We start from the raw sequence: 26,071 nt of genomic DNA on the forward strand, positions 1-26,071 counted from the left end.
GCACAGCTTGATAGTGTTTATTTTACCTAAGATGCATCAAATAAACTCTGATGAGAAGTAGAACATCAAATCAAAAGATAGCATCAAGCTGCCCTCTAGTGTTTAGGAGCTGTATGCACTACATGCAGCAACTACCCAAAAAAATCCACAAAACACAGAAACAGAAATAATTCATATATTTTTTTTTACTTAAAAAGTGAATACAACAACAATTTCTACCCATGAAAATGAAAAAATTGCTTTTAAAACAAAATGTAATTGTGGAGTGACCGAATCATAAAAAAGAAATACATTTATACAGGCCACACACAAAAATCATGGGCAAAAATATTGAAAGCAACAGCATGACTTTCTATACAAATCCATCGTTGAGGACATCACATAATTTCTGACTCGTTTGAACTCCACTGTAGCCTTGTCGTGTTTTGGGCCACATCATGAGAAACTTCAAGTCAGTGTAAAAAATGTAGCATTACTGTTTAATAATGCTACAGAGAGAGGGCAGAGAGAAGAGTCACTGAGGATTTCTCATGACAGGGTGGGCAACATGTCATTTACATTTCACATATCAAAGACAGGATGTGCTCAGATGAGATCACTCAAGTTCCTTGAACCGTGCAAACATAGCCTTGCGTACTGCTTGTTTGTAGGTGGCGTGATCCCAAACAACTGGCTCTTTTTTCTTCCTCTGTTAAAAAAATAAAATGCAATGAAGAGTTTTGCAGATAAAGAGGAAGCGCCACATATAACATTGTTATGAAACATCCCACTTACTGGAACAGGTTCAGCACCTAAACCTGGCCTTTCACTTGCTTTGGCGGCCCTAAGCATGGAGAGTAAACTGTTAGGCAAAATACAAAGTGAAACTACTACTACTAATGTTTAACTTACGTTAAAACTTACCCGGAGCTTCCAGCCCAAGAATTATGATGATGTTGTGGCTGTTGGTGATGATGTTTTCTTCTTTTCTGTTCTGGTGATTTGGGTGTCTCTCTGGCATTCAGCTGTGGAGGAGGCATTTTATCTTCAGTAAATCAACTGACAACACATTACTCTTTTCAGCATATACATTACAATAATGCCCATTTACCTCTTTCTCCTGGTTTTCTAAAGCCTCTAGCTCCTTCTTTGACCTCTTTATCTTGAGGTGGATCTCCATATTTTGCTGTTGAGATAATGATCAAAGTATCAGATGCAAAGTTTGTAGTATCACTATTAACTGCTCCACGGCAGGAATTCAGGGCAGGCTTGAAGTAGTGCTTTCAGGCTTTTTGTTATCTCTGGCTATAAAACTGCCCTTAGTATCCAAACTAAGGAAAAAGCCCTGTAGATAGATTTAAAGGTAGTACCTTGTGCAGGTCAGAAAGCTGTTGGTGGCGAATCAGAGCATCCTTGTTGGGAAACTGTCTCCTACAGAGAAGACAGGCCATCTTCTTCCAGTCGGTCAGTTTGTCATCCCTGTCGTCTGACTGGCGGCTCAGACTGTTTCTAGCTGCTTCGTCCTTATCTTCTTCCACCTCCTCGTCACTTCCAGCTGCATAGTCTGATGCCAAAAGACCTAAGGATCCCATTGGACGCTGACAAACGAGGCAGACAAATGTTAAATTAAGCTATACAAAATAAAAAAAACTCACTGAATATATATTACCTTTGACTTTTCATCCTTCTTAAGAGGAGCGAGAGGTTTCTTAAAAAGATCATCTCCAACTGTGATCTGTTGACAACACAAAACAAGACTGAAAATGTTTGCAAAATTACAGAAATATGCATGCGCTATACCTACAGAAGTAGTAAGATATTACAAACAGAAGAATGAATGTGGGAGGGTAGTCCTAACCTTCCTTTCAAACACAGCAAAGCCAGCATCAGCTGACTTTGACTGCCTCCTTTCATCGTCCATTCCAGACTTTAGCACCGGAGATGGAGCACGGACGCTTTCCTTTTGTCGATTCTGGATCTTTGCCCAACGCTCCATATCTTTCATGATCTGCAAATAACAAATTTCTAAACTTCTTGCCTTCTCAATATACAGTATATACCACACATATTGTGAGGGAGTACATATTGTGCTACCTTGACAGCAGCAAGACTTCTTGGCTTCTCATCTTTACTTTCTTTCTCTTTATCCTTCTTTGTAGAATCGTCGTCTTCCTTTTTGTCAGGAGCAGAAGTCGAGACTGCCTCCAGAGTGGAGCCAGCTGCTGCAGCTGTTGAAGATTGGGGTGGGCCTGATGGTTTCCTCATTTCTAGAGGAGCATCTGCTGCTGGGTTGGAAAGAATGGCCTGGTCTTCAGCAGTCATGGCCATTGGTTGGGTATCTGCAGAATTTCCTCCTGGAACTGGGATGTAGGTCTTTGACACAGCATCCCAGTACAAGTAGTCTTGGGTTTGAGCGTTGTAGAAATACTAAACACCAAGGTGAAATGAGAGCTTAATGAATATTACAGATGAACTACAATCACTGGTAAATTAAATGAGAGCTGCGGACTGCAACATATAAAATATCTGGCCAGCTATGCCCATGTATGGGTCTATTCTCACCCTAGAGTTAGGATCATAGTACAGTGTTGTCTCTGGATCATAGTAGAAGCCTGAAGTTGCATCGTACAGGTAGTTGGTCACGTCTGGATTTTCAGGCCCTGGAAATATGACAAATTGGAAATATTTAGAGCATTCTAAAAAAAACAAAAAAAAAAAACAGTGAAGTAGCTACTGTTGTTTAATTTCAACTTCAGTTGATCCTTACCGTAAAGAAAGGCCTGTGATCCCTCTGTGGTAGCTGCCATCCCAGCTGTTTCTGTGGGCACATGAGGTCCTCCTGCCTGGTACATGGGATCAACAGCAGGGGGGTCAACATAGCCAATTCCCTGTGAAGTGTTCAAAGAAGTACAGTTAACTTAAAATTTAGGATGAGAGATACATTTTTACCTTATGGTTTGCAATGTACCTGACTAATGTTGGGGTCTGCAGACAGAGCAGGGTTAGGGCAGCCAGGCATCAATTCACCTGGTGACACTGATAATGAGAAAAGTTAAAGTTCTGTAATAAAAGAGTGGGAAAGGGAAATATAGAACATCTGAGGAATAGTCACCATGCATTCCAATAGGAGGTGGCTGCAGAGGTGGCAAGAACGGTGGAGGGTGGGGGAACTGCTGCTGTGGCTAAAACAACATAAAACAAATGTTAGCTCAGACATTTGACCATTTATTATAAATAAAACACCTCAACTTACTGGCATCATGCTGACATCAGGTGGATACCCGAGGTTCGGAGCGTTTGATTTATCAGCATCTCTTCTAAAACTGAAAGAGACAGAAGCAAAAAGAGCAGATTAGATGAGACTTCTTCCAGGGATATGGTTAATAAGGAAAGAATGGAAACATGGTGAATTACTTCTGGTTCTTCAGGGGCTTGGCAACCTCAGCATAAACTCGGACTCCATCAACATACAGGGGCCTGGGTTTAGTAAGGAGCTCAACCAGACGTGTCACTTGCTACAACAGAAGACATCAGTATCAAAAGTAATCCCAGGCTCAACATGAAAATTTCAACAGCAAACCAAGTTCGCAGATCATTGTAGGTACCTCATGGGAGTCCATGTCAACAAAGCAGAAGCACTTTGTTCCAGGTGGCCTTCCCTTCACAAGGCGAACATTTCTCTCATCCAGATATGCAAAGGGATCCAATGCCTTCAGGATAGTCTCCACTGTGGTAGTGGTCTTCACATTCTTTATAATCATGGCTGTAAAGTGACAAAGAAATGTAATGTTTACCTGACAAACTACAATAGCAAATAACAATAAATCTAAGCAATAAGAGGAAACATTAAAGAACATAGGTCAACATACTTTTGCTGTCTCTGAATACGGACTCAGATTGGTGTGAATTGTTATGAGGAAGGTTGTGGTTACTCCAGGACTCGGCCTGTTGCTCTGCTTCCTGCTGTGCAAGCTGTTGATCCACCTGTTGCTGCCATGCCTCTGGAGTGAGGTCAGAGCTACGCTGCCACTGGCCACGAGACAATGGCTCCACGGGACTTTTTGGTTTGGACCCATTCTTCGACTCATCTAAAGATTCATCTGATCGGGGTAACTGGGGCTCCTGGAGTTGTGGGACTTTGTGATCTGATTCCTGATTCAAAAAGACAGGTAATAATATGTTATTTTCGAAAGTTTTGTACAGACAGTAAATGTGGCTTGAAAAAAGAAAATCTTCTGTCACTTACATGAACACGTCTGTCACATTCATCTGGCTGGATATATTTAATGGAAACTGCTCTAGTGCCAATCTTTAGGTATCCCTGCAAGAAGAACACAAAAGACCAGTCAATATTAAATAAAAGTGACTCATAGCTTAAAGAATTAGAATTATACCCAACATGCACTGTGGCAGGTTTAGCCTTCCTCTTTAATGCTGAGGATACAATGGCCAGCACTATTGTGGTGCCCAAAGCCCAGGTCCAGGTCCATGACCATGCTACATGACTACAAATTAGGGCTGACTTTATTTTTATTATTAATATGACAATTATTGCATCAATATCACAATTCGGAAACACTGAGTTCTCTAAAGCCAAAGAGATATCCTACTTCTCCTCTTCAACAAAACCAAAAGATCAGAATTTCTCCAACACAAGACAAAGCAGCAAATCCTTGACCCATTTCCATGGGTGCCGATTCATTTTCTTTTATCAGGCGATGAACTCTCACAAATGTATCAGTCTTGTACTACGAAGACCATGTCTGCTGTATAAGGTTTAAAACAAAATATAACTTCAGTGCCAAATGAGGACAACCCTCTCAAACAAAAACCCAACACTGCATAGCAAATATGCCATTTCCCTGGACTGTGTCCTAGAATTTCCAAAAATCTGATGCCCCACCAGGCTCAGAATCTCTCTTTTGCACAAAATGTAATTTTAATTATAAATGTGGGCTCATGATGGGACTATAAAGGCATTTCTTAGCTGTAGTGACAGCCTACATTTGACAGCAAAATTACCTGAATTATCTATATCCATACTGGCTACCCATACAAATACAAGTTACAGGAAAAATAAAGTAAAACCCACGTATCCCATCTACAGTGAGAAAGGTGAACATTTTTGAGATAAAAGCACAACAATACTGGCCACTGCTGAAGACTGTGTTCAGTAACTTAAAACTTTGATCCCAAAATTCCCATGCCTGCATTTTGCTGATTCAAGAAAACACTGCAGAGTATGCACTCTGAGAAAAGTCACAGAAGAAAATAAACAAAAAGTGAAAAGTAAGGCATAAAAATTATCAGTGATGAAGAGCTGCACCACACTTCACCTCATGGTGGCACAAGAACTACAAAGACCACCGCCTTGCTGCAGTTTCACTTCCATGTCTAACCAACAAATACTTTCAAAGAGGACTGGAGAGGTTATAAAATACTGCACAAGGACTAGTACCTATGCATCAATATTAGCAAAACCAATGGGCATAAGGTGGACTATGAGACGAATAGGAAGCTCCCAGTCTTTGTTTGCCTCCAGCAAGAAGTGAAGAGGGTGGATTTGTGGCCAAGCAAACATTTTCCCACCAGATCCTGTCCAGTTCCTGAACTATTGCGTTGCCCAGACAAATGAACAGAACATAAAACAAAGTTGCCCAGTTGCATAGCCTCAAAAGGAAAAACCAGGAGATCCAACCAAATTAGAAGACTATATCCACTAGGGACCATGAAATATTGTACCAACGCTTATGGCAATTATGTGATTTTTCTGTCTGTACCAAAGTGATCAGACAACCCACCATAGCACCAAGCTGCTAGCCGAGCTACAAACTCTCAGATGCAATACAGGTCAAGTAAATTACGGAAACCCTGCGATTATCACAATGATTTATCGGACTTAAAAGTTAAAAATGGTCATTTGCAAAACACAAAACAAAACAGAATTGAGGCCAACGAGGTGACACAGCCGGAGTGTCACCAGAAAGGCCTCCAGCAAAAAGAAAATAGAACAAAAACTATGGACAGTGGACTGCAAAATGGTACACCTGCCCCAACATTTGCTGCAACATAACATCATGCAAGGTCTTGTAGTGGTTCTTTGGATCATACATAACATCTATAGTTTACACCGCAACCGTCACAACCAAACTGACAGTGACCAAAATAAAATAATCCAGCATCCTTCAAACTGGAAATCTGTCTCCATTCCACTTGCTCCTGGTATGTGAAATGAGCTTCCTGTGAATCAGCCTCTGGCTAAAACATAATTGAGTCAAGTACACAGATTTGTAGTTGCTTCCTTGAAGTTGTGCAAAGCATTAGCAAAGCCCTATTTTATAAAGACAAAGATGTAAAAATGCCTTGAGTGGTAATCAAAAATCAAATACAGGATGGCTGAGTATATGATTGTCACTGTGGTTATTACTTCTTCGACAAAAGGCATACCCCACTGTTAGGAGTGATAAGGACAGATTACCCCTTAAATCTGTTTTCTGGCCAGTTAAGCGGCGTAATCGTAACTGTTTAAAAAAATGAAACCTATTGTCTAATCATGCACAAAAACATTTTTTCTACATCTCATAGGACTCCATAGGAAACCTGAGGCTCAGTCATGGACGTTTCTACTTCTAAATATTAGAATAGACTGTTCAGCTAAAACAGTTGCATCTAAAATGATAAGATCTTACATTTATCCTCAACCAAGAATAGGTCATTAAAAATAAGAGCAACCCCTTCCCAGGACCTCTCCCTCCCCATCTGCTAAAATGCCCTCTCAACCCCTCGAAATCCTGATGGGAGAGATGGCCTTCGTAGAGTGACGAGGATGGGCCACCTTGTTGGACTCCATGAAGTGGACTGCATCCTCGAGGTTTAAAAACTCCACATAGGCCGTATCGTAGCTGTAACCTGGGGACAGCATTTGAAATACAGATGGGTTTTTGTTAGTCAATGCCAGTAATGACAGTCTCCCAGAGAAACATAAAAAATAAAAGCATTCGTAAATACATCGAGAGCAGTGCGAGCGAAGTTTTTACACCTTTTACATACCTTTTCAGGAAAACAAACATGTTTATTTTAAGACTTTTCCATGAAAGGCTTTTTTAAGCCAAGCCTTAAAAGACACACATTCAGGACCTCTGGCAGTGAACGTGCACCATGGACAATTCATGTTTATGTCAAATTGAAAAAGACACCTGTTTCTGTGATGTTTGAATGTTTTTATGCAAAAATAAAGGCTTGTAAGAGATAATCTTCACAAAAAGGCTTGGCATCACATAGGCACCATATGTACAGTGATCCAATAAGAAAAACTTTCACTCTAAAGCAGACGTTTAGATCAGCAGGATGAACAAGGCACTATCAAGGCAGTTTCTATTTCAGATTTGCTGACCTTTTCAATCAGAGTACTTAGAAAAAGTGCCCCTGAAGGACACATTCAGTGAGTCACTTGTCACAGATCTTTTGTGACTGCCACTGAATAACAATCTCCACGAGTTGCTTATCTTGAATCCTAGGTAAATCCTCTTACTTGCTCAATAACCCCACATCCTTGGACATGAAAAATGATGGTGGAACAGAAACCCCCCATTCCTTCTAAACTGAGCAAGACCACACAGACCACCAACAACAAAAGCAACCAAGAACGTAAAGAAAAACACGAATGCGGAGGTTTGAATGTCGTAAAAAGCGAAATGTCGAGGGACACGTCAGCGATAAACTGCCCCAAACAGTCGCACAAAGAAACTTTTGTTCTTACCTGGCACAACATTTTTGATTTTCATCCCCTGCACTGGCACACCATCACGGACTGCAAAGGCACCGAGAATCTGCAAACAAGAATAGCCAACTAACTCACTTTGATGTCTCACTCATTGGGAGGTAATGTCAACTACTACCAGCAGTATGGCACACACAACTATTAATGACTAGGTTCTTATGCGTTTCATTACCTGATCCACTGATGCAGTCTTTGGAATTCCACTTATGGAGAGAATATTGGAAACTTTGTCTTCCACTGAAGCATTCCTGTAATCTTGGTCCTTTCAGAGATGCATTATGAAACATTAAAATATGACTTAACACATGCAGATATAATTTTCAAAAACAAATACTAGCAAAAAAAAAAATCATATACATACCTGGGACCCAGACTCACTAAATTTTGAAGTTGAAGTTGTGATTGGTTTTGACTCTTTGAGAAGTTTCTCTGCAGCTGGAAGGTCTTCGTGTTTGTAATCAAACACCCTCCCAGAACCTGTCCTGTAATCGATGTCCCTGTAGTCCTGGTCTCTTGCCTGTACAGTGCTGCTGCCTTGGAAGTCACTGTCTGAACCCAGCTTATCCCTGGCAGGTCCTTCATTTTGTGGGATGTCCTTTATCCCTTTAAAGCAATCATTTGGCTCCTGAATATCACATGGCAGCTGATTTTTCGCTTGGTGGTAAGGAGGCCTTTCGTCACGATTTGATTTATTCTGAAAATGCTTTGGACCCCTTTCTCCAAGCCAATGTTTACCCTCATTTTCTCTATCCACAGGCCCAGTAAGGGGACTTATTTCGGGAAGTGGATGGTCTTGTGGACCTTTGCCTCCTGCAGATGGCAGACCTGCTGCAGGAAACCGGTTACCTTGGGGAAAGCTGACATCTTTCCCTGGGAATTCAACAGAAGACTTATCTCTCTCTTGAAATTGTGGTAGATCCCTAATATTCACATCTCTGCCAAAACCTACAGGAAAATTGGGTTCTCGTACACCACCCATTCCTTTACCCATGTTACCAAATGGATTCTTGTCTTTTTGCCGGTTTTTCCACTCTTCTGCAAGAGTCATCTCTTCACCACTTCGATAATCCGTAAGGGGACTGTCACAAGAATCTGGGTACTCTCTCTTAGCGACATTCTCTCCTCCACCCATAAACTCTGGCCTTTGAGGAACATCTGAAGGCCTGTCTGGTCGTGCTCTGTCGACTGGAGGGCCATCATTGTTTCCAAATCTTACAGGAGATCGATCTCTTCCCCTAAATTCCACTGATGGTCCAGGACGATTTCTGAAATCCATATCAGAATTAAATCCACCTCTCGGATTGAGAGGTGGCCCTCCTCTTCTGTCAAAATTGGGATTGTTGAACCGTGGAGGCAAGTCCATCTCATAACGATTAGAATCATTTATGCCCATAGCAGGCCTGTCATGCATGTCCCTAAATGCATCATTTCGCTCCATTGGAAAGCCTCTTCTTCCATCAAGATTAGGATTACTGAAACGTGGCATGTCATAACGAAATGACTCTCTGTCTCTATTGTCCATAAATCTGCTGTTTGGTTCCTGTGGTGGCATTCCTCTCCCTCCCATGTCTGCAGAGTTCCTGCCAGGCCCCGGAAAACCAGAAGAATTCATCAGTTTCTCTCTAATATTATTTTCATAGTGCCTTCTTAGATTGAAGTCTGGCTCATCCCCAGGTCTGAAGAACTCTCTGTTGGGCTCTCTTCCTCGCATGTCACGTGGGTCCATATCCCGCCCCCTCATGGGTGGCCCATCCATCATCCGCATGTCCATAGGTGGTAGATCTAGAGGTCTTGGGCCCATATGCCCCATGGGACCCATGTTCATCCCATCTCTCCCTCTGTAATCAGGCATGGGATGATCTCGGCCACCAAACATTTCTCCGCGGTGATCACCACTGGAACACAGATTAACAAATTGTCTACAAATTGTTTAAGATGCACGAACATATAGTGTATAATCAACAAGAACGCAGAAGGCAAAACTTTCAATCAATTTTAATGGAAGTCACTATGCTAAAAGCAAATACTATGGTCAGAAAAGTAAGAAAGGTTACTGCTAAAGTAGGTAACAGTAGATTCTTTAAAAATGTCCTTAAGACAATATACTTAAACATTACATTAAAACTTTACATAAAATTATTTGGTACTACTATAGATTAACAGTGGCTACCCCAACAAAAAGCATTATAGGCAAAGGAAAATTCTATTTCTGACACAGAAATAGGCTGAAGCATGTGATAAATCGGTGGCTGAATGATGCTTGTTTACCGGAAGGGTGGTCCTCCCCGTGGTCCTTGCCTTGGTCCATCCCACATGCTTGTATTGGTATCCTATTTGGAGCGAAAATCAATGGTAAACGAATGCTTAACATACCACTTAGCATGCACATCCACAATGATATCCCTGATAAGGCATGAACTTCGACAGCACAATGATAAACTGGTCAGAAAATGTAATCGTGTGTATGTATGTATGTATGTATGTATGTATTGTGAGGTGTGTTATATTTCTGCTGATGATTGTCAAAAGATGCCTGCATACGTAAAAATGAGGGCCAACTAACACTGGGTGGTGTGATTGCTAATGGTGGCACAGTGAAGAGTGACGGCCGGCTATATATAGCCATCGCTAGGCCTTTCCAATGTACGCAACAGCATAAACGTCAGAGTTAAATTCGACTGTACAGCAAGTGAGTTAAAGGAAACTGTCGAATTAAACGTTAAAGTTAACGTGTTTTAATTTGGGACTCCAGTGGCGAGGCCAACGACAGCAAGACACAAATCGCACGGTAACGGAGACGGTTTTTTAGCATTAGCTTGCTACTACGCAGCAATGTCCACTGACACTAGACCTCAACGTTAAACGTTTATGTTTTTGATTAGGAACTCACCTTGGCAGTTGTTCAACCTCTGTGTAAATATAGCACCAAAGCAATGTCAATGCGGACGACAATATTGAACGAACTAATAAAAAAATGGAAACGAACCATACACCGTATATGAAAGGAAACGGTTCTTCTTCTTCTGTTGCTGCAGTGGCGGTAATGCGCCTTCTTCTTCTTCGTTGTGTTTTATGTTGACATGGCAAGTTACTGCCACCCAGCGGTTATTACGCACGGTCCCTGTCCTTCTCTGGGTTATGCATGTGTAGACATAGACACAAATAACACGCTATTATGCGATACTAACAGATGCACATATTATTTACATTTATTTTATTTTTTTCAAATAGAGAAATTAATGTAATATAATTATGCGCAGTCTCATCATGATTGCCCAAAAAAACGGACACCTTCAGCAATATTGCTCATTTTATTCATTCACAAGCATTGTAGCAACCTGTTAGCTCAGCTAATTGTTGCTAAACACATGTAAATACAAAAAATACACATGTATACACGTACAATGCAATTACATATAGTTGTACAGTGTATGGACTTAGCTATAAACTCTGGTTTTACTAATTACAAGTTACAACACAACAACATCTAAAACGTCACTCCACACAGTATGTTCTAAAATCTAGTTTTCTAAATTTTAAATGAAGTGTGAAAAAGGACAAAACACAATTATCAATACAGCAGCTTAGGACTCTAAACGGAAGAGCAAATCAAACGGCTAAAACATTTCAACAAAATCAGAGAGCAATTATTATAAATTTGTTTCTCTTGAAACATTTTAGTACATGGTTGCAACAAATATTAAGGCACTTTAACTTAAAAATATGCTTTCTTTTCTGCCTTAAAATTCTAAGTTGTCTAATGTTGTGCAGAACTTAACCAGTAAATATTTATTTGAATTCACTGCATCTGTTAATAAAACATTATATGGACGGTCAAAGTGTCACATGTTGTATAAATCTGAAATCCTAAACACATGAAAAATATTCAATTTTAATCTCTATTTAGTTTTATATTCAAGATTGTAATAAAGATAAAGAATGTACATGTTTGTCACATTGTATAAATCAACTGAAATATATTGTAAAGTGTTTCTGTAATTATGTATTTTAAAATACATTTTATCGAATTACCATGTTTTTCAACTCATAATTTTAAGTCATAAACTCAGGATTTTAAGTTCTGAAGCTAAAAAGTAGCAATGTGTTGAAATAGACAAACACACCTATGTACAGTGAGCTGATGAATAGATGAGTGGATTTCACTAAAATACACTTCTAAAGTTATTTCTACAGATTTTAGGGAAAAGGAAAACAACGGAAAAGCTACTTTTCAACAAGCTTTAAAGGGACTTGTACATAAAATAACAAGAACAGAGGAGAGTGGAGAACACTATTCAATAGACCAATCAGTACAGAAGGCAAAAAGATGAAATTGTGTGTGGAATAACTTTGAAAACATGGGGGAGAGTCAGACAGCACAGACACGGTATCATGATGCCAAATTCACTGGCTGTACTGCACGTGTGCTTGTTTCCTGGCAAGGGTCCTCTTCATGGATTTGATGGATCCCTAGTCTCCTTTTCTTTGGGGCAGCATTTGAGGAATGTCGCCATTGCATCGTGCCTGTTGCTGCTCTTCCTGGCTGGCTGCACTGGGCAGGGGGAGTGTCTGTGTGTCGGCAGCCTTTTCACTGAGACCAGCTTTTATGATGGCAGCCAAGCCACCACCGCCGCCGCTGCCACCTGCTGGAGGTGCGGCAGCAACACCGGGTGTGTTGGAATCACCTGCAGCTCCTGCAGCAGGACCGGAGGCCCCAGAATCACCTGGCTCAGACGCTCGCAGTCTCTTCATGAGGGTGGTCACTCTGACAGCTTTCTGTGTGTAAGAAACACAAACTGTTCATACTGAGTAACAACATACAGTAAAACTTTACCTAACTTACTTTGAGGTCAAACAGGAGCCATTCTAAAGCTATAGAAACAGAAATTGTGAGAAGCTGTAGGAACCTAATGGAACAATTTTCCTCATGGTGTCACAGTTTAGTTGACCTTTGACCTTTTAGAAACAAAACATCATCACTAATCATTAGTGTAAGAATTCTGGCCATGAAAATTGTGTCTAAGTTTACAGTGACCTTGGACCTTGAGTCCAAATTAACATCTGCATTAAATCTGAAGAATTTCAATCACATAGAGACATTAACATAAAGAAAATAGTCATGAGAATCTGGTTATAATGAGCATAACATATGTAGTTATTGAAATTATTGTGTAAAAAACAGCAATTCTGTGAGAAGCTCTACCTTCCACTTGGCTTTGGCAAAGTTCTTTTCAATTTGTGCACAGACGCCGTCCTTGATGTTTTTGTCTGAGGCAGCATTTCCAGAAATCCTGAGTGAAGGAGCGAATGAACTATTATCATCATATTATTATTATTGGCAGTACCTAATAACAAGACTTACAATCACAAGTCTTTACCATTCATGGGCTATAGCTTCCTGTGCAGTCAAGCGCTGATCCTGGTCCACTTCCATCAAAGATGCCACTAAGTTTTTGGCTGTAACACACAAATAAACACAATTAACTTCCTTCAGACATCAGACACATTATTGTCTGTGATGAGTCTATTAGAGGCACACTGACATACATTTAAATGAATTCATTATCTCTTACCAGAATCTGAAATATCATCCCAGTATGGAGAATCAAATTCATAATCTCCTGACAAAATCTTAAGGAACAGATTCTTATCACGATCATCGTCCTCATCAGCATCGTCATAGAAAGGAGGGTTCCCCGACAAACTGTTGGGTTGAAAGGAAGAAAAAGAAGAAATGACTGATTGTATATGTGTCTGACATTTGCTAACATTAGATGTATACACAGCTAACAGCCATATCAGCATGACACAAAATCTGCAAGCAAGGCATTCACAAGTTAGGCCCATGTCACGCAGCATGCTAAGCTAACTGAAGTCAGCCTGCCTGTCACACACACAGCAGATATACTTCTGGGGACTTACAGTATATACATGATGACACCTATGGCCCAACAGTCCACAGGTCTTCCATATCTCTGCCTTCCAACCACCTCAGGAGCTAAGAGCAAAAAGTAGTTTTTAATCATTCTAATAATGTGATGAAGCTTTTTTTCTGGTGTCTCACTGGCACTCACCAAGATATTCAGGAGTCCCACATGGGTCCTTAATGAGTCCATTTTCCAGTTTGGCCAGCTGGAAGTCACTGATAACAATCTTGGAGTGCTTCAAGCGATTAAAGTACACCAAGTTCTCCAGCTGTATGAGAAAACCAACAGATGTTTATTAAACCGGGACAGGTCATCATAATTAAAGACAGTATTTCATATTTATGAATTTTCATCCCAGCAGTATTTCACTGGGCCTCTGGTGAAATGCTGATGCTTTTCACTAGGTGTCAGCAGTGCAATGTACCTTTAGGTTTCTGTGGACGATTTTCAGAGAGTGCAGGTAAGCTACAGCTTCCAACACCTGCCTCATAACATTGCTGGTGTCCCTCTCTGAGTAGTAGCCTTGATCTAAGATCCAGTCAAACACCTCTCTGCCTGTAGCACTGACGAGATGGGAACATCCATAATAAACACGTTTCACTTGTAGATAACAAGAAATCAAAAGCTGTTCACATGTTGAATAAAATAAGCAGAGAACAGTGCCAAATCTATCTTTGAAATGCCTCAGCAGCACTCACAGCTCCAGGAAAATGAAGTACTCTTTCTTCGTCTCAAAAGCATCCACGAGCTGAAGGATGTTGTGATGTTTAACCCTTTGAAAAGGAATAGAAATATGTAATAAACTTAAAAAATCAGGAAAAAAAAATAGATTTGAAGCTGCGCATGCTGATTGATGTTAGAATATATGTCATGCACTTAATGGTTTAACAAATAATTGTTATAGTCAATAAATCCAAAGAAAATGCCACAGACCAGGAAGGGGGGGGCAGTAAAAAGAACAATTAAGTGCATTTGTTTAAACACAACAAAGGCACTTAGCACATGTTACTCAACATAAGAGCATCCTTGGACTATTTTCAGCTTCAGATCTGAATGTGCGTGGGACTGATTAAAAATAAACAGTGATCATTTATAGTGATAAACAATCATGTTATCTGATCTAGTGGCATAGTTTCAATTATTTGTTTTAAGCCAGGTTTAAATATGGGTCTTTTCATATTTGTATTACTTTTCTATATGCTTAAAGGAGCAGTGTGTTGGATTCAGGACCTATGAGCAACCTTCTAATCATATTTTTATTTGTGTATAATTATCTTCAGCTATGAAATAGTACATACATACAGGTCTATTTTTTGTCATGTTATTACAGTAACCCCATAAGAACAAACCAAATATAAGCTAATTTCTAATCTAATTTCACAGCCTGCAACCTGTGAAGCTGTGTCCTTCATGGCTCTCTGTATCTGAAGATTGAGGATGCACCAGGTGGAGCACAGTTTTCATTGTAGAGAACAGAGTCCTGGTGCATCGTGAATCTTAGGATATAGACGGCCTTAAAGGATGTGATGTGATACAACTTTGAAGAGTTGGCCACTTTAAGGTCTCCTGCATGCTGGGACAGGAAGTGGTATTCACTTGTTAGTAGCTGCTCTATTCTACTTATTGGTACTTTAAAGAGAATTAAACACAGAAACACGGTGATGGAGATTCTCAGTCATCCAGATCATTTTCATTCAAAAGCTCCACCCACATATAATCCTGTTCCCCCACCAAACAGTTAGAACTGATGAAGCTGCTTGGAGGAACAGCAGAACTAAGTCCAGTTGCATCGCTTCAACCTTTTGAATGAATAAACACAGAAACATCTGGACATGGAGTAAAGAGAAGCAAACACATACTGTATGACCTCAGTACACACAAACACATATTAACTACACGGTAAACCTGCACATGAACACCAAAACCTAGATTCACTACTGTGTATCATTCTTACAAAATGCTCTGGTGCCAAACTTTCTCAGTACTTCACTGTTCATTTGTGATCACACCTTGCCTGAGAGCCAGGACAGTTTCTCAGACATAATTCACATTCTAATGAGCAGCTGAACACTATACTTACATCTTTAGGATCATTATCTCATTCTTGGCAGCTTTCCTCACTTTCCTTCCATCTTTTTTGTGGAACTTTTTACACGTGTACATTTTCAGGGTGTTTCTATCCTTTGCCCGAAATATCTCACAAAATTCCTCTCTGTGAAGAAACCGAACAAACAAACAAAAAGTCCTCATATTCAAGTCCACACACCTTAAAGTATTTATCACAACATAGATGTACTCACGATTTGACGATCTGTCCGAGGTCATATTTGTCGGTCACCTCTGAGGGACTGTTGTAATCCTTCTTTTCCCCGAGTGTCAGACAACCAAATGGCATGGCAGCTCGTGCCCTCGCCAGGGAATATCCTGCCACAACACAACCTGTCAAAAAGTCAGAGTACACTTCAGTTTGACGGTACAGCTCTGGTCTCATTACTGAAGTCATAAAATCATTTTAGTGCAAAAGCAGAAATGAAACAACAGACATGGAAGGGACTGTTCTTTTTTTCTTATTGATGCACTGAACCGAAAATGAATGCAGTAAATCGATGCATGCATTTATGGGGAGCAGTTTGGGCGATTATTTCTTTCTCTGAAGCCTTTTTTGATCATACGTCTGAGAATAGTCAAGTGTAATAGAGCTTTTGGGAGGAAATAATTTCAAATTACCACAAGAGCCACACAAAAAATTCAATAACATATTCTTCCTCAGTGAACTCTGTGAGACTGCCAGGCTTGTTTGTTTCCACTCTGCAATGAGTCAGCCCTGTACTGCAGCAGCAGCATCATTCACTTGTCTGCTTTCCACAGTAAAGACTATTCAGGTGGACTTGACCCTTTGCCGTAGCTGTGACCTCTGTCTACTCTTTTACATTTTTGAACGTTTAAAAAAACTAATAAGATGTCCGCTCCTGGGGAACATGTGGAAAGGAGTTTGATTTTAATTTCTAATAGCAAGCCAGTGAAAGATAAGGTAGTATTATAATGATATCCACATTAATCATTTACACTCAGATACATCTGTATTTTCAAGTAATGGAGAAGAACTGAACAAAATACCAGGAAATGTCAAAGAATGTGAACAAAAATGTTTAAATCTAAATAAAATAACATGTACTTCTATTAATTTAATACTTTTTTTTTACACGATGATACAAGGTTTTGTGTATGATTTGGACAATAATATTGTCTGAATTTTAATTGAACTGTGCCATCAGAGCAGGTTGAATACACCATAGCTATGGTGTATGAAGAACCTGTGACTTCTGGCAAAAAGACAGCACTGGTGATGTATTGTATTAGCTTGTGGAGACATAATTCATCACTGGCTTTTACTCACAGAGCCAAGGTTCACGTCCCCCTGACACCACTGCTGTTTTTACTCACTGTTTCTAAAAACTTCAGGTTAAGGTTGAATGTTTAAAAAAGGCCAAAATCATGGTTTGTCTTCAAACACAGGCACTCATTCTGGTGACATTCCCTTCTGCTGTTGTAAAAGCATGTCAGTAAAAATAGAATAGAATAAAATGTGCATGTGAGACACTAAAATGTGCAGTAATAGCACATAAAATGACTTAAGTCATCGGCGAGTTTTGGCTTAACCACACAAATAAGGTCACATTATTCACATTATTGCAAAATTGTGTTATCATTTATAAACAGTGGCTCTGATTTACCATTCTGCTGTATGAATCAGTTTCAACTAACACTTAAATGTAGGCACGGCGTTCTTCCTCCTCGGCTATTAACATATAAATGTCAAAAATACAACATGAATATCATAATATCCTGGACTGCCCTTTAATTATATTCCCTGTAACAGAAAAATGGATGCACACATCACCAAAGCAGAGGTGCTGTATAACATGAAGCTATCAAATGTTAACCTCTAAGGTCAGACCAAAGAAACACATCTGACAAATTCCTCCTTTAAATTGCAGGATAAATAACATTTCTAACTGTAAACAAGCCCAGTAAATGAAAATTCTCCCACATGAAGTCCTTTAACACATTTCAGTGCCAGATTCACAGCCTGGCTACATAACCCTGCTGCTTTTTTTATCACGACAAACTGGAGAACTATCACGGACATTGGGTGATCTAACACTGGATGATTTGCTAGAACGTTTTTCAAAACAAGCACTCAGTGTTGTTTTGAATATAAAATGACTTTTTGTGTGGTTAGTGAATAAAAGTATTTAGCAGGTGACCTTTTGGTGGTAATTAGAACAAGTTCTGTTTTTTTAACTATACATGCTTTGAATTACATGATATCCATAGTAAAATACTACACAGGTACATTGCTGGTGACATAAGACTGTTGTATGGGAAAAGAAAAATTGGCAGGTCTGACTGTGGAAATGGCAGAAGAGTGGGAGTACAGAAATTCTGACTGAGGTGTTGTCTGTAGCTTCAGTCAAGACCGGAAGCAGATATTTATTCCAGCTCCAACATCCACAGTGTGAGGTTACAATGAAAGAAAAGGAATGTGAAGAATTTTAAGAGGACGTTCTCCTTGTATTTTATTACTGCTTACTGTGAATCAAGAGACAGAGCACCTACAGCAGGCTGTGTGTGAGTGTGCTGCTGTCCACACGGGAACTCATTACTCTGTGATCCAGTCTCCATAGATCTTCGCTGTGGAGATGATATTGACTGCTGCTCGGCTATTATTGCAGGTCTGTTTTCACTGATGTTCCTCATTTGAGCCTCCTTACCGATATTGATCCACTGCATTGTGTCTGTTTGGATGCACATATTGAAATATTGGATTCACTTTGATGCAGCTTGTTCTGTTAACAGGACATTGAAGCAGAACACTAGTCTCTCCTCAACAGCCCTGTTTTTCTGGTTTTGTTTAATTGTACTACATAATAATAATATATAATAATATATAGCCTACTGTAGACCTGTCCAGGGTGTACCCCACCTCTCGCCCATAGATAGCTGGGATAGGCTGAACCCAAAACAGGTTCAGCTGATGGATGGATGGATATACTGCAACCTCATATACATATGATGAAATTAGCTGATTAAAACACATTATTATTATATTAGAGAGGTTTTCTAAAGACAAAATCTGCAAATAGAGGAGGCAAGGTCGACAGGAATGACTCTGACCTGGTTTATTGGTCTCTTCTGATGTCTTATTTTTTATGCATCATTTTAGAAATAAAAGTCACTCCAACATGATCCACTCAGTGTCAGATGATTTACTCCGAATACCTCCACCAACTTCCATTTTGATGTAAGTATAAATATATAAAAAAAAATTTCTATGTACATTCAACACACAATGCTGCATCTCCTCCTTATGAAGTCACTGCAGTACAACTGTGTGAATGTAAATCCATAAACTACCAGGATTTCTAAATAAATAAAAAAAAAGGAATCCACCTACTACCTACTTATATTAATTATGTCAAAGTGCAGTTGGGGGTCAGCTTGGAGTAGCCAAATGGAACAAGTCTCCTCTATTCAGCCATTACTTTTATGACTGAACTCCATCCCAGACAATGGTTTTTGCTCTAGGTTGTTTTTTTTTGTTTGTGTGTGTGTGTGTTTTTTTTAGAAGTATGCACAAGTAAAGAAAAAGCTTCCCCGAGGTGAGCGAACAGAGACAGAGCCCAAATATTTCCATGTCTCAGTTCACTGTCTGTTCACAGTGATGAAGGATACAACAGCATGTTTCCTCTCTGTCCTAAAGGCGAGGGCTGTGAGTTCACCATTAGTCTGGAGTATTTGGGAGATATTATGCTCTGGCTAATTCACATCTTCTGCATAAATCCCTGCAAGAACAATACCCAGACTCACCATTACCGTTTCCTGGCTCTCATTTGAGATTCATACTTTTTGGGCAATTTCTTTTCATAATTCATGCCTCAGTCCAGACATATATATAATGCACACATCAGGACACAAAGACTAATTTTCCCCCTCCATAAAATACTTTCAATCAACAGACCTCATTATATTCATTCTTACATTGGAAATAGCTTTAACAAAAAACTGAGCCACAAGCATAATGTCTGACCAGACCTCTGTGGTACATTTTTAGTGATTTCTCAGAATAACCACACAACCAATAGCTGCCTCACAATAACAAACACTGTCATGAATCAAGGTAGGCCATTTAGTAAAATCAGACCTCGTAGATCCCAACACCTGTTTTTCTCTATTTAATCACAGTGCGCCAAAATCTAAATAGTAAAGCATAATAAGTAAGGCAGGATTTTGTGCACACTTTTTTTTTACCCTCTTTCAAAGCGATGTTTGAGATAAAAAGCCAGTCTCCTTCCCAAGAAGAACACAAGAGATAGAAGGCACTTGATTATTGCTGAGTCAGAGGTCTTTCATCTTTGCGTTTTGAAAGATCTGAATGAAAAGCTCTTCATTAACAGGAATGTAAATGGTGTTTCAAATTAAGGCTGTTGCAGAGCTCAGCAGTAAGAAACTTTGGACACCCTTGGGAGACAATGACAAAGACGGAGCTGCTTCACTTGATAAACAGATATCCAGAAACCAGCCAATTTAACATTAACATGAATATATAGAAAAGGGGAATTCTCTTGTAAGTTTGGATCGGATCTACTTATTTTAAAATAATAATTATATATGATAAAATGCCATGTGCTGTTAATATAAAGGAGTTAACAATCCTTCACCTATTGTTTAATTTAATGGCATAAAATGAAACTTAAGTTTGGTCTGGCTTAGACAACAAACATATTGAATGTCACAAGTTATGAGCTTTTTTGTGAGCATTACAAAATATAAAAACAAATTTCTGCCTGCTGAATTATATAATATTTCTAAGCATATAAAGACAATAGCTTTTCTAGTTATATTTTTGTTGTTGTTGTAAACTGACCGTTTTTTATTATCAGAGTTATAAGAAAAAAAATCCTGTCCTGTTTTGTTATCATGTACTGAGGCCATTAGTATATAATTTAAGGGCAAAAAAAATAAGCTGGCTTGAGCGACCTATTGTTTAAGAGCAAGTAGGAATACTGGGGGCATTTGGCTGTCATGTTACAAACATCTGGGTGTTACGTACTAACCTGACTTTTCACCTGTGTATAGGTGTGATATCTCAGCCACCCACCACTGCAGCTCTAATTCTGAGGGATGGATGATGCATTTTTCACACGGTGTTCCGGCATTTGCAGGAACACCGCTATCACACCGTTATCATTTACAATAATCTTTAACTCTCTTCTTTAACTGTAACAGACACTCTTAGTTCAGCACTGAGTGTGTAAAGTTTTGCTTCACTGGCAGCAATGATATTATAAATAACAGGAAACTATCTTCAGATGCTTGTTTCCCTACTAGCCTCCTTTGTAAGTGTGTGTGTGTGTCTGAGTGTACATGTCTGTGTTTGTGTGTAGGAGGATGTTTATTAAGTAACAATTGACATTTCCTGAGTGTCTTCTGAATGCAGTTTGGGTTCACACAGTGCATCCTGATTTACATTTTTTGTAAGAGGATCTGGGATAAAGAGTAGATTTGTTTTGTGTAACCACACACATCTTAGAAACATGACTTTTTTTTCTAAATAAATATTTTCATGTTGCTATGAATCATGCTATTTTGGTATTGGACTCTTGGTCAAAGCCATGTGAGACAGTGACAGCAGGCCAGAGCGGTGGATTTGGCTACAGCTGAGCCTCTTCAAAGGGAACTGCTTGGTGACAGGGGGCAGATGGTACTGATGATGTTTGAGCCAAATTTGATGGACTGTAATGCCTCATTTATGATTTAAATATCCCTCTTGCTAATTATAGAAACACAACACACATGTATATGTTTCATTTCCATGGGTGTTATACACCGGAAATAAAGAAAGACGTATTTAGTGGAGGAGGACAAAAAAAAATTGGACCACTAAAAACCAGTCTTCTGTTCCTGTTCCTTGCTTCGGCTATGCATTGAGTCTACCATTTATGTCGTGCCTCTCAAGCATCACTGGTTCATCTGACCAGTTTCTTCTGATGTTGTTTTGTTGCCATGGTTACCAAGTGATACTGTATGCCCCATGGTACTCTCTGTGCAGAACAGTTCTCTCTGTGTGTGCTCATTGCCCATCATTGCCTGAGACTATACTGGCATATGTGACTAAAACTCAATTTACTTTTGTTGAATTCAAATCAAACCAAAACCCAGAAGGTCAATAACCGAGGTAATAATAATAGTAATCATAATGCCACAACACATTAATGCTGCTTTTAACCTGATAAGACGTAACAGGGTGCTGCAGCCGCTTCATCTTATGAGGGCTGAATGCCTACAGGGACACACCGTGACACCTTCAGTTCAGCGTAGACCTGTTACATAACCAAATGGCCATGACTCTATTCAAATAGTCCCTTTGAATATAAACCATTTTCCAGATTAAATTAAGATTATTGTGAGATTATTTGTCTGCAAACCCTCAAGAAGTCTTGTGCTCCAACACAAAAGCCTCCAAATCTGTTCCCAAGTCTTCAAACTTTTGTGCACCATTATACAAACAGGTTAGTGATGTGACCCCACACCCCCAATGAAATCTGACATATTTCTGTAATAGTTGACGGTCACTTCACTCTTTGCCCTCCTTCTGGACAAGTGTTGTGACGCGTCAAAAGCCCTCCTTCTGGGGTATATGAAGTGGTGGCTCATGCATCGCAGAAGTAAGCAGCAGAGATCGCGATCACAGGCTCGTTGGGTGTGAAATGATGACAAATAATGACAGGGAGGCAGGGACACCGCGAGACTGTGAGTCTGTTAGAATGTGTGCTGCTGCAGTCCGACTGAACATGCCTTATGTAAACCAAAAGCCGCAGTTTAAACAAGTCCGTATGAACTACAGGTGCAGGGCTTTACATTCTGGGGAATGAACTTCATTCGAGCTGTTTGCGATGAGCAGATGATCGCTGACAGCCTCACAGCTCAGGCAGATTGACACTTTAAACATTGTACATTTGCGCATCAGCATGTTGCAGCTGAGCAAAGCGCGTGGAAAGTATCCCGCAGCCTTCTGAAACATCACAGAGAGAGCGCCTCGTGTTCAGACAAAAAGATGTTTTAATGGCACGAAAGTTTTCAAAACAAACCCTCGGTTTTAACATCAGAGGGCGACCAGACAAACAACACTCATACTTACATACACTTCATACCTCTAAAACCAAATCCCCAAATTGTGCTCACTTACCTTCAATGAAGTAAACTGGTGGTAATCTGTAATCCAAGCTTTCCCTCCTCTTGTATTAGAGTGTTTGTTTCTTCACTTTTCTTTGGATGATTCCAGGCAGCGCGCTATCAGACCTCAAGCAATTCCTACAAGTCAGCTTATTCACGGGAGTATTACGTGAACGTGTGATGGTAACAGCAGACTATGATGCAGGAAGGAGGAGAAAGTGTGTGCGCGCGCCTGTGTTTGTGCGACTCACTGTTATGCTTGACCGTGCGCGCCCATTGCATCAATTGATTTGATATCGTCATCTGTTTTTTTTTACGGTGTGATGTTGACACTCCTTAACTAACTTAAAGGAGCCATTCTCTCTGCTTTGCGGAGAAAGATTTGAAATCATACGCAGAATGATCTTTTTTGATGATTTATATTGAATTTGATGGTTAACAAGCAGACAGCTTTAAGCTTTAGCAATTTATTTAACAGCCTAAAATAAATTATGAGAGTAATGTTACTTGGCCACATGTTGCTGCGACCTGCTGCTCTTCCACACAGAATAATGGAAGCTCTGCAGTGTTAGCCAGCACACAGGCTACAACATCACACTTTCAAGACATGCCACAGACCCCCGACATATTATATCTTTATCTAAAATGGAGTGGGCTTTATGACGACTTGCAGCTTGCCTTTTCAAAAATATTTGCCAAATTGCTAGTAACACTAGAATTTTCAATTTTTATAGCAAACATGGCTCAGTAGGTCTACTTCAGTAATGGAGTCTAAAACAGCATTTCCCCCAGCAGTCAATGGGGACTAGCTCCAACAGTGGGTCAACATACACAGACTCTCTTGTTGAAACAAACAACTTTTAGGCAAGTTTGGTTTGCGTCGATAAAGTTCCATATTTACATAACTGAGTCGTTTCTTCACTATATTAAGACCTAAAATTTATGGGTGCACCCACTTTGAGTGACAGAAAGGTACTGACTCAAACTCAGAGCTTCCTGTCTTCCTTCCAGCTCCACTCCCATGCCTGTATTTGGACTAACCTAAAGTTTAGATGAACTGTGATGCTGCCAATATGAGTGTTTACTAAACTCTATAATATATAAGAGAATATTTTCTCTTTTTTGTGATCTATTGTTTCTGAGATTTTTTTTTCTTAAGTTTCTAACCTGCTTTGACTGGAGTCTCTCTCATGGACTCTAACTTTAGACACCTATAGGCCACTTTATGGACAGTTACAGTCTGTGTCAGGGTTTGTGAGGAGGAAGCGCCCAAACGCAGGACCTGTCAGCAGGTGCAAAAAAACTATTTCCAGGTGGAGGCTTGAAAAAAACACAAGGAGTAACAAAAGTACACCAGGAAACAAACTGATTTGAAAAACAAACTAACCAGCTAACTAAAGCCTCCAATACACTGTGCGATTATGGGGAAGTCTGTGTTTAACACCAACTCACACAGTACGAATAAAACGCATGCGATGTCAAGTCAAAGCTCACGATGTATGTGCTCACACTGTACGGTGCAATGGTCGGCTGCGACGTCACTGCTCACACTACACGTGAATTCAGGTGCTCAGGTGATCACATTGAACCGGAAATTAAACATGTCCAACCTGGAGCTGTTGCTGTTTCAAAGGAAACCTGTAATCCTGCATGTTCAGCAAACGCATGCGCAGTGGGGGAAAAAAAGATTTCGGCCCGTATCTGCTCAAACTGTACGATACTCTCACAAGGGGCGACAAACATATCAAACATGTCAGAAATTCAACCGATCATCCAATCGCCATTTGTGCAACAGTAATTGCCTCTTGTGAGCCCCAGTACACTGCGCGATTAAAGACGCACGACAAAGCTGAAATTCGGCCTGACCCAAAAAAATCGTACGACTCAAAAGTCGGGTCAAAATCGGACCAAAAAATGCACAGTCCAGGAACTTGGGGAACTAACACAGTCCGGAAGACACAGGCAACTCACAAAGGGAATCACAGGACACACAGTTAACAAGAAACAGGTGAACACAATCAGGGCAGGGTAGGTGCAGAACCTCTGTCTCCCCCTTCTGGCAGTAAAGGGAATTTCACAAACGCTATTCAATGTGTATAGCGTCTGCAGGTAAAGTTGCCTTTAATGGATCACAGAATATAATGAAGCTATGTCACTGTGGTTCAGGCATTGTAAAGTAACATTGTAAATAGTAAAAGTAAAATAAATACAATTGTTGCTCGTGAACTATGGCAGGAATTTCACTACAGACATCAGTGTTAAAACTCTGCATTACTGTACAATACAGACAGATTTAATTGCCTCTGGCGGGCTTCATTATCATTGTGGCAATGGCTACAAACATTTCTTTATATGCAAAAGTCCCACGCTGTAGCCCTAAAACAAGCATACGTTTGTTTTTTTCTCTCTCTTTGGAGTAGATATATCAGGCTCAAGCACATAAAGAGGTGGTTATGTGAGGTAAAAAACAACATAACCGACGCACTCCTGAAGCAGGTGCAATCCTCAACCTCTTCACTGGCCATCTGGGTGCTGTGTGTCATGGTGAAATTGCTGAAAATGTTCAGCAATGAAAATAAACACACTGTTAACAGTCTTTTGAAAAGCTATAAAGTTTAGTTAGATAACAGAAATGTGTCATTTTAAGGGATCACAGAGTGCAGGGAGAACTGATCTGACACGTTGCAATTATGTACAGGTATTCAGAGACACTGCAGTGATGTTAGCGGGTAGGCAGGCTCTGTAGAACTGCCTTATGTAACAGGAGTGTCTCTTCTTTCCTAAAAAAATGAGTAATGCCGCCAAAAAGGCCATTGGGATAACAGGAAACAGAGTGGTGGAGCATCTTTAACCTGCTCCCCACCTACCCACAATGCCACCTACTCTCTCTCTCTTTTTTCCCTGTATCATATGGCTCTCCAGAGTTCAGGTTTCTGTCTAAGCAACACAAGGTGTGCTGTGTGAACTCTGAGATTCCCCATATAACTGTCATTATTTATATACTGTCATAAGGTTATATACCCTCCCCGCGCGTTCCCCTGCAGCACAGAGTCAATCACTGTGTCATATGTTTGTTTTGTTCTCTGAGACCTCAACATGTGATATAAAACCTGAATTTTAATGCAGTAAGATAAATGTTTAAAAGAGC

At 40.0% G+C, this 26,071-nt stretch overlaps 2 protein-coding genes across 3 annotated transcripts; both read right to left on the reverse strand.

The window, feature by feature from the left end:
* Positions 1 to 167: 167 nt before the first annotated feature.
* rbm6 (RNA binding motif protein 6) lies at positions 168 to 10,812 on the reverse strand. Of its 2 annotated transcripts, none has more exons than XM_028405620.1 (23): positions 10,746 to 10,812; positions 10,028 to 10,089; positions 8,121 to 9,654; positions 7,932 to 8,021; positions 7,739 to 7,808; positions 6,815 to 6,888; positions 4,226 to 4,300; positions 3,849 to 4,131; positions 3,585 to 3,742; positions 3,394 to 3,494; positions 3,233 to 3,302; positions 3,092 to 3,161; positions 2,948 to 3,015; positions 2,747 to 2,867; positions 2,542 to 2,639; positions 2,074 to 2,406; positions 1,838 to 1,987; positions 1,649 to 1,714; positions 1,350 to 1,577; positions 1,091 to 1,165; positions 904 to 1,004; positions 775 to 823; positions 168 to 688 (listed from the first exon to the last, which is right to left on the reverse strand). In XM_028405620.1, the coding sequence occupies exons 1-23, from the start codon at positions 10,746 to 10,748 to the stop codon at positions 596 to 598; spliced, it is 3,972 nt and encodes a 1,323-aa protein (XP_028261421.1). In that variant the 5' UTR covers positions 10,749 to 10,812; the 3' UTR covers positions 168 to 595. The 2 variants fall into 2 exon arrangements, with proteins under 2 accessions (XP_028261421.1, XP_028261422.1); XM_028405621.1 differs by having other exon boundaries at positions 10,650 to 10,810.
* Positions 10,813 to 12,229: 1,417 nt separating this feature from the next.
* On the reverse strand, positions 12,230 to 23,073 carry camkva (CaM kinase-like vesicle-associated a). The gene is made up of 11 exons (XM_028405623.1): positions 22,937 to 23,073; positions 15,987 to 16,125; positions 15,767 to 15,898; positions 14,385 to 14,459; positions 14,111 to 14,249; positions 13,834 to 13,954; positions 13,682 to 13,757; positions 13,333 to 13,463; positions 13,138 to 13,216; positions 12,963 to 13,050; positions 12,230 to 12,535 (listed from the first exon to the last, which is right to left on the reverse strand). The coding sequence occupies exons 2-11, from the start codon at positions 16,079 to 16,081 to the stop codon at positions 12,230 to 12,232; spliced, it is 1,242 nt and encodes a 413-aa protein (XP_028261424.1). The 5' UTR covers positions 16,082 to 16,125; positions 22,937 to 23,073.
* Between the last annotated feature and the right edge of the window lie 2,998 nt (positions 23,074 to 26,071).

This window comes from Parambassis ranga, chromosome 5 (genome assembly GCF_900634625.1).
Source record: "Parambassis ranga chromosome 5, fParRan2.1, whole genome shotgun sequence".
NCBI classification, from domain to species: Eukaryota; Metazoa; Chordata; class Actinopteri; family Ambassidae; genus Parambassis; species Parambassis ranga.

Excerpts from the sequence above, each read along its gene's own strand:
- camkva (XM_028405623.1), bottom strand. The coding sequence starts at position 16,081 with ATGCCATTTGGTTGTCTGACACTCGGGGAAAAGAAGGATTACAACAGT. Across the intron at positions 13,217-13,332 it reads GGATGATATTTCAGATTCTG|CCAAAAACTTAGTGGCATCT; the intron begins GTAAGAGATAAT and ends TGTGTGTTACAG. Across the intron at positions 12,536-12,962 it reads TTGCCAAAGCCAAGTGGAAG|AAAGCTGTCAGAGTGACCAC; the intron begins GTAGAGCTTCTC and ends TCTTACACACAG.
- rbm6 (XM_028405620.1), bottom strand. Across the intron at positions 2,868-2,947 it reads CAGACCCCAACATTAGTCAG|GGAATTGGCTATGTTGACCC; the intron begins GTACATTGCAAA and ends AACACTTCACAG. Across the intron at positions 2,640-2,746 it reads ATCACAGGCCTTTCTTTACG|GGCCTGAAAATCCAGACGTG; the intron begins GTAAGGATCAAC and ends TCATATTTCCAG.